At 43.7% G+C, this 8,657-nt stretch overlaps 1 protein-coding gene across 3 annotated transcripts; it reads right to left on the reverse strand.

The window, feature by feature from the left end:
* Positions 1–1,437: 1,437 nt before the first annotated feature.
* znf711 (zinc finger protein 711) lies at positions 1,438–8,564 on the reverse strand. 3 transcript variants are annotated; one of them, XM_030061387.1, is made up of 8 exons: positions 8,393–8,564; positions 7,014–7,037; positions 6,791–6,888; positions 5,565–6,425; positions 5,285–5,431; positions 4,965–5,144; positions 4,432–4,566; positions 1,438–4,298 (listed from the first exon to the last, which is right to left on the reverse strand). In XM_030061387.1, the coding sequence occupies exons 3-8, from the start codon at positions 6,867–6,869 to the stop codon at positions 3,118–3,120; spliced, it is 2,583 nt and encodes an 860-aa protein (XP_029917247.1). In that variant the 5' UTR covers positions 6,870–6,888; positions 7,014–7,037; positions 8,393–8,564; the 3' UTR covers positions 1,438–3,117. The 3 variants fall into 3 exon arrangements, with proteins under 3 accessions (XP_029917247.1, XP_029917246.1, XP_029917245.1); XM_030061386.1 differs by having other exon boundaries at positions 7,014–7,093; XM_030061385.1 differs by having other exon boundaries at positions 7,014–7,096.
* Positions 8,565–8,657: the final 93 nt, after the last annotated feature.

Consider the following 8,657-nt stretch of genomic DNA (forward strand, 5'->3'; position numbering starts at 1 on the left):
GGTCATTGTCATTAAATTTGCCAGCATTCCCATGTTGTTGCACGATATGCCAGGGTTTCCACCACATGAAATGTCCATGTAGGCTTCTATGAGCCATTTGGTGGCTATGGAGGAATCATGACTAGGTGAAAATTAAAAATGTGCAATGGTGTTTGCACAGCGAGCAGTGGTTTTGTCTGCATGCATTTGCAGGGGAAAACATGGTGCTTGTAGGCTCTGTTACATTGTGTTACAAATGTTACAGATGTCAGTCACTTGTAAACCCATGCACACCCCAACAACGTGAAAACAATAACAAAAGCAGGAGTATGATCAGTGTTGACTGATGGCTTTATTGAAATAGCAAAAACAACAACAAAAAATAATAGTATGCATGCCACCTTTACTGCCAATAAAACCCATTTTGAGCATTATGGTCATATTCTGTCTTGGGTTGCATATATGTTTTGGAATAGCAGATTTTTTTTTTTTTTTAAATAACATTGTAAAAGAAATTTAAACCTCTGAAACACCAATTTGGAGTTTTATATCACTTTAAACTGATGAGTGACTGGGGTCCAAATATAACTTCTAAAGCAAAGCTCAGGCCAGTTCAAAAATGACACAGCCTACACTGTCTACAGGGTCAAACTATGTAAAGTGTGTATGTGTTTAGAGTTCATAGCTGTAGCTACAGACCTACATGTGATTGACAGATGATAATTAACTTAGGAATTCAAGAAGCCAGGATGAAATAAGTATGTTTTGTAAGTCATGTACTCATTTATTTTATTAGGAAATAATTCTCCATGGGTGCATGAGGAGGCATCCTGACACGCTTGGGGCCAGTTGCCAATGGGAGCTCATGCCAAATGTGTACTCCTCCACTGCATGACTTGTATTCCTTCATTGACTCATCAAGAGTTGACTGCTGAATTAACACTGCTCACTCTGCCACAAAACATTAAGCAGAAACTGGTTTAAGGCATGCAAACAGCATTCTTTACAATGACAAATAGTGCTCCAAGGTCCATTGTGTCAGCTTTACTCAAAACTGGTGAAAAGGGTGCAACTGCTGTTTTAAGGCCACAATCATATGAAATCCTGTTAAAATGGACAAACCTCCGCTGAAGCAATGTGAGAATGTGAGAGCGATGTGGATAAAAGGCTGATGGTTGAGGTCATCACTACAAATTTGAAAAAGCTTCAATATTTCACTAAAATGTCCAACCTGGACAATTAATACTTGCATACAGAACTCATTTATTAAAACTATGCAGGATAATGTCACCCCAGGGAAAACAGCAAACCTAATGGAATAAGACAGGAATGTATGGTGCAATGTAACCTTTTTTCTGTGCCTTCATTTTGGTGAAAAACTAAACCAGAGGCAGAGAGGAGATAGGCTGCCATCTAGAGGACATTTCAATTTGCAGGACAAAATCAACAAACAGGATATAAAAAGATAATTGTTTATTTTGGTTCCTCCCCACCAGTAGTTTATCCACAATCAGACTGAAATAAAAATAGACTAAGGTACACGAAATGCATGGATCTTTAATATATACCACAATTAATTTTATGGAGACAGCATATGTGCATACTTTTAAGACTAATGCCAATATGTTGACCATTGAGTTCAAGGGTACAATCCCATGTTTGGGATTCAGTTATGTAGGACCAGGGTCTGGAAAATTGATGTTAGTGAGCACAAACACAAAACCCAATCACTTATCCATAGAACATAACAATAGATGGTTTCAGTCACCACTTTCAATGACAATTCAATTTCGATGGAATAATGTACATTCCCACCTGCTAGGAGATAATACTCACAACACTCTTTATCCACTCACAATGTTCAGTAATTGTTTATTATCCAGGGACTATATGTTTATATATATTCCCCATACATGTAATTAAAAAAAAAATAATAAAAATAAAACACATTTAAAGTGCTTTCTACCGACTCAAACATAATCTCTCAGAGAATGGTACTGATACAGCATGTTTGAGACTTAAAAAATCACTTGTTTTCTGATTAGCTGAGTTCAGTGCTTGGGGAAAAAAGACCAACAGATGTTAAGGCATGATTGCAATCAAACAGTTAGCTGAGAGAGCACGTCTGTGTCTTAGGTAACATCACACACATATGCCTCCTACAGTGGCAGTCAGATACCACTTCGGGGGGTTCCACAAATTCTGACGCCACCCCTCGGTCAAGCTCACCTAACATTAATAAACTGATTAATAATCTGCACCATAGAAGGGACAAACGCAGATTTGTCAGAAATGCATTGTACACTAAAGGGATATTCCACTAATATATCAACGGCACCTTTTTCCCTCCATTTCTCTAGACATTGATGATCTGACCAGTTATAAAGTCCATATTCAATGTTTAGCCATCTGACTGAATATACATTGTACATGATAATTTAAGTGGCACACCATGAGTGTGCAGGCTTAGGAGGAACATCAGTGTACAGAAGTACAACTATTAGATTATGAAATATCCTTTTAAGGTGCGTTACATATGTAAACATTGTTCCAAACCTTTTTTTTTTTTTTTTTTTAATCTTGCAAATGGCCCTGCTCCTTGAAGAAATGACATGATGGCATTTAAAACAAATGTCAGGGTAAAAGCTGGTTAGTAGGGGGAAAGGGATCCTAGTTGGTACTCTGGAGGCAAACTTCTCCTGTACTCATTCCACATCATCTGAAGAACTGGCATGACGTTCACAAAGCACCACTTTCTATTTTACAGGACACAGTCATCATCTTGCAGCATTTCAGCTGAGTGGGTATAAAAATATAGAAATTTGAAACCCTGAATATATGTTCATATGTGATTTTTTTCTGCAACAAAACAAGACAAAATTTACAGCTGTCCCACTAAGTGTATACACTTTTTTTTAAATTCACCCCCACCTAAAAATGCACTCTTGCATTGTCCTTGGGGGTAGATTAGACCCATTTCACCACAGAACACAGAATGGTCAGTTAGAACGGCATTATCATCATCAACAGTCTATATCCATCGTTCCTTTGTTAATAGACTAAAATTATCTCTGGGTGTGTGACACAGATTTACTCAGGAAAGAGGAGTGTGTGTTTGTGTGTGCACGCGCGATGACATTACATCAACATGTCTTTGTGATGCCTGGCTATGTGCTGGCTCTTCTCTGAAGGCCTCCTAAAGCCCTTGGTGCAGTAGTCACAGCGGTGAGGGTAGTCCTTGGTGTGGATGGAGATGACATGGCGTTTGAAGCCAGAAGCGTCCGTACTGTTGTACTCACAATACTGGCACTGGTAAACCTTTCTACCACTGTGTGTCTTCATGTGCTTCTTCAGCTCCGCAGGCTGCCGGAAGCCTCGCCGGCAACGCTTGCACTTAAACGGTAAGTCCTTAGTATGCAAGGACAGGATGTGGCGACTCAGGGTGAAGGTGTCGGGAGCATTGAAGTTACAATGCCTGCATTGGTGCACCTTGTTGCCCTTGTGTGTCTCCGCGTGTTTCTTCAACTCTGAGGGCCTGTGAAAGCCCTTCTCACACACGTCACACTGGTGAGGGAAGTCCTTGGTGTGCACGGAGATGATGTGGCGCTTCAGGTCACTGGAATTGGTGCTCTTGTGCTCACAGTGCGGACACTGGTGGGTCTTATGGCCTTGCACCATCTCTATATGACGCTGCAGCTCCCGTGCATCAGCATAGGCCTGGGGGCAGTGGCTGCACTTGAAGGGCAGGTCTGCGCCATGCTTGCTCTTGATGTGAGTCTTTAGGTTGGACTGATCTGCACAGCGGAACTCACAGTGCGGGCAGTGGTAGGGCTTCTCACCTGTGTGGGTCCGCATATGCTTCTTCAGCTCTGATGGGTGACGGAAGCCTTTGGCGCACTCCACACACACATGTGCAAAGTTCTTGCTGTGCACAGCAAGCAGGTGACGGTTGAGCAGGCCCTGCTCGGCCGTCTCATAATCACAGTACTTGCAATGATGCAGTTTGGGCTCCCGGTCCTTCACGATGAGCTTATCGGAACCCAAGGGGCTGGACTCATGGTAGCGGCGTGTATACTCTGTGTATTCGGGAGACCGCTCGCTGTGGTGGCTCAACAACTTGTGGCTCTCCAAGTGGTTGTGGAAATTGACTTTCTTGTTTGTGGTGAAATCGCAGTCTGTGCACTGGTACTTCTTCTTAAGCAGGTGGTCAGGGTGGTTCTTCATATGGCATTTGAGAAAGCCTCGGGAACGGAACTTCTTTCCGCAGATGTGGCATGGATAGACGGTCAGAGGCATGCCATCAGGGCCGATGATAACAGCTGGGAGAAAGGTTTGAGCAGATAGCATGCATTAGTTCAGAATAGTATGAAATTTGGGGTCAGCCACTCTGTAATGCCATTCCCATCATCACACAACCCTCTACATGAGCCCCAGTGTTAATGCTGCTCATACCAGTCTGACACTGCCGTGTCTCTCCCTTCTTCTTTTTCTTAGCCTTGGCTTTGAGGGCCCGGTTGGTGCCCAATCCTTCTCGGATCTGTAAAAAAGGCGTGGCTGTTCCATTCTTCACTGGATCAATGCTGTTACCTGCATGGACATCAGCAGAATGGAAGACTTATTACCATGGAACCTGATCAGAAAGCCCTATGTGAATGTTAAAGCTTCTTCTGTTATATTTTAATGCTATAAAAGGTGGTGTACAACCAAGTTTGTTATGTTCGAAGAATTTGCCCAGGACACAGGCACAAACTTCTTTTTTTTTGTTTTGTTTTTTTGTTTAGGGAGTCATCTAGCTTGCTGCTGTGCAGCTTCCTCCTCTTGATCTACAACCACCTTGTTATACACCTGTGCAGCCATGTTTATTTCATCTATGATCAGTAACAGAGAAAATCTGTTCAACTCCCTCCTACCACTGAAAGGGACCTGGGTGACTAAGTGTCAATTTCAACTGTTTGATCGGGAGGCTGTTTCAAAAGAAAACGTACTGATGTCGTCATCATCATCACTTTCATCATCGTCGTCATCATCGTCATCTTCTTTTGGATGGTTCTTGACTGCCATGTAGACCATCTTGTCACGGCCAACACCCAGTCTGCCTGAAGAAGCAGCCTCCAGATCAGGATGGCCGTTCTGGTAATCATCCTCTGTTATCACCTCTGTTCCACCTGGGGAAACAATAATAAATTATAAAAAAATATATAATATATTCAGTCAAAGACGTGAACCACAGACAATTGTTCAAGGTTGAAATCTACAGGTATTGTTGTATGTTGCCAGCAGATTGTGAAATTAGTCATCCACTTGCCGAGATCATCATCTGCCTCAGCTTTGAAAATGTAGACTTTTATGACCTCAGATCCATCCTCATCTTTGGTTTCCTTGTCCTCCATCACCTCTGTGCTGATCTCCAGGGGAGTGTCTCCTATGTCCAGCTTTTCACCAACCTCATCCACTAGAATAATACAAGAACATGTTCCCGCCTTGGTTATTCAAAATTGTATCTCAGTATTGATAAAGATTATGTTACACAAGAGCAGTGTTTAGAAATTAAAGTGTGCCATCATATGGCAAGCTGCCTCACTCACAAGAGATCATGAGGTAGTCCTCAGAGCTGCTTCTTGCATCATCATCCTCGTCTGTCTGCAGCGTGACAGCTTCAGTTGGCAGCTGCTCATGGATAATTGTCTCGGAGTTGGCCTCTGCCACCATCACCCCCTCAGACACAAGCTGCTGGTCCAGGGTGTTGTCCTGGTGCTCAGACAGGAGCTCTGCCACAAAAACCTGGTCTGGCATGTCATCATGGTGGTGGCTTGGGTCCTGGATGAGGTCTGAGGTCAGGACATGGTGGTGATGAGGGTCAAGAGCTTCCTCTATAGCAACCTCTGTGCCCAGAATATTCTCAGGCATGATCACACTGTGTTCTGAGGTCACCATGTCCTCGTGGCTCATTTCATGGCTCTCTACCCCTTCAGACTGTAGGCCTTCTACATCTACCTCTAGACCTTCAACCACCTCTGCCTCCAAGCCTTCCACTTCCACCTCCTCTTCCAGGCCCTCAACAACATGAGCTTCCAGGTCCTCGACGTCTACCTCAGTTTCCAGACCCTCGACCACCTGGGCCTCTAGACCTTCCACTTCCACTTCACCCTCTAGGCCCTCAACAACCTGAGCCTCCAGCTCTACCACCTGGGTCTGCAAACCTTCCACCACTTCTGCCTCCAGGCCTTCTACATCTGTCTCTAAGCTCTCCACCACCTCAGTCTCAAGGCCTTCCACCACCTCTGTCTCTAGGCCTTCCACCACCTGAGTCTCCAGGCCCTCCACCTCCAGGCCATGCTCCAGCAGGATGCCCTCATCTGTCATCACATCAGACAGAAGCATACCCTCAGGAACGGAAACCACAATGTGTTCCCCGTCGATGTGAGCCAGGCCTCCCATTCCTGCAACTGCAAATACAAATATTGGCATGTATTAAATTGCAAATCTGAATTTGATTATTTGTCTGTTGTATGTCTTGTCCTGACACCATGTTGAGGACCATGCTGGAAGTAAGTATTGTAGATAGTTGTATATGTTATCCTCTGGGTATAATTTACATCTTATGATTTGATGTATCTTTCTTACATGAAATAAAATCAGCCAACCAATCAAAATACATAAAGGGAGCAGGGAACGAGAGCTGCATAGCACAGAGCTTCAATTAATGAAATCATAATATTATTCTATGGAAATATAACCTATATTTGCATATATGAAATGATGTGCTGTTTACACTATGATAGACTACATCAAGCCTGCTCATCCTACCCACCAAAGTCTTGCATGATCATAGTATGGGGCATCTTCAGCTCCTGAGTGTGTAGCTCCAACACCCCTCCACCTTGGTCCATGTCTTTGTTCAGAAACAGACTGGAAAATACAGTTACACACAAAGTTTTGTATTTCATCTGGTTGTGTGCATTACTCAAAACGAAAGTGAATATAAAACTGGGAATGCAAAGTAGGTCGCGCTGATTAGATAATGACATACATACCTTCACATTTGATGCCAAGACTCTCTAGAATAAAACCAATAGGTTATTTATCATGCTTCCTTCCATCAGGAGAAACAATCCTTCTGACAAGGGGACACACAAACAAGTGGTACAAATAAGCATGTATGCAGCATGCTGATTTTAGAATGAGGATAGTGAGCATGCTTTAAGTAAATGGGGTTTGAAATAACCAAGTCTTATAAATGCAAACAAATAGAAAATCAAAAGTAAGTGACTGTACACATTCAAAGCTGTAACAAACTGAAATATACTTATTGTGGTATTAAGCTTGAGATACAAAGCTGATATTTCTCCACACCAGTGCAACAAAAGAGAAAAGCCCAAAGTACAACCATATCACTTGCATGTGCGACCAAAAATTTATTGTGTGCCTTGCAAATTATATTTGTGAGTAGCACTGGTGCAACAACACATATCTGCCTGGGTGCAATTTGTGTGCCAACTGCGGAAGTCCCCTGTCTGATGCCATTGTGGCGGACCGCTGCTATGTGTCTGCCCATTGGCTCCAGCCGGTGCCTATGGGGAGCAGTACGGGCAGCTCCACCCTGAGGACAGCTACACCTGGAGATATTTGAGCCTCATAACCAGAGCCCAGCCAACACAAAAGTCTACCTCCTGAGACCGACCTCACGGACAGTGTAATAGCTAGCTTGCGAGAGTGGAGCGGCACTATTGCTTTATAGGAGGAAATGCATCGTCGTCACATGACAGTCTAAAATGAGCCCAAAGTCTAATGCCTGCAGCGGCTTGGAGTATGTGCATTTTCAGAGGGCGAATACCTCATTTTGGAGCGAAACTCGGTGCCACTGTGCAACCGCCGACCTATTATGGTCTATCTGTTGTATTAAAATAGTGATAAGGTGTTATACACAGGGCTCTATGCAACAGACTACACATGCTCCGAGTTTATGGCCGCCAATGAAAGCACTGCAAATGTTATGCAATACATACTAGGGCGGCTACCGCCCTCCACCCACTGGGGCTAACTAGCAAGTAGGCTAGGGCTGTCACCCATCGCCATTTTGTTTAGCCTAATGGCTAACATCAGGATTTCGATAATCGATCCCTTTATGGGCAGTGGAGCATATTTTCAACAGTACAATACAGCAATCTTGAATTGCGCACAATAATTGACAAAACAATATATCGTCGTAGCACACTTTCAAACGAATTTCGCTGTATTATGAGCGACAACGACCGTCTGGTCGGCTAGCTAGCTTGCTAACCTAGCCACAGCTGCCTGTGCCGCATTATCTACCATGTTGTTTTCAGACGAGGCTGAAAGAGGCCCGCTACGGCCGACTGGGCCCTTGCGCCGTATTCAGTGTACCTTTCTAATCAATTCAAAATAATTTTACCTGATAACGACGTCTTCCGAGTATATCGGCGTTTCTCCCACTTGTCGGTTTTGTCTGTTATTGTTTTGGTTTATTTTTGACGGTAAGCTAAGTGCGGCCTGCAGTTTTGGATCCCCGGGCACTCTTTGCTAGGCCTCGGCCAATCAGGTTGCTTCCTGACAAGCAGAGGGAGGGCGGGGGGCAGACAATGCGTGGCCTCGTTTACCGCTGATCCCTTACTATTTGCGTCATGCATAAGAGAGCAGAGTTGTATTAACACAATCAT

This window comes from Myripristis murdjan, chromosome 10, assembly GCF_902150065.1.
Source record: "Myripristis murdjan chromosome 10, fMyrMur1.1, whole genome shotgun sequence".
NCBI classification, from domain to species: Eukaryota; Metazoa; Chordata; class Actinopteri; order Holocentriformes; family Holocentridae; genus Myripristis; species Myripristis murdjan.

Coding starts and splice junctions, on each gene's coding strand:
- znf711 (XM_030061387.1), bottom strand. CDS start 6,869: ATGGACCAAGGTGGAGGGGTGTTGGAGCTACACACTCAGGAGCTGAAG. Junction 6,426..6,790: donor TATGATCATGCAAGACTTTG/GTGGGTAGGATG, acceptor TTGTATTTGCAG/TTGCAGGAATGGGAGGCCTG. Junction 5,145..5,284: donor TGAGGCAGATGATGATCTCG/GCAAGTGGATGA, acceptor TTGTTTCCCCAG/GTGGAACAGAGGTGATAACA.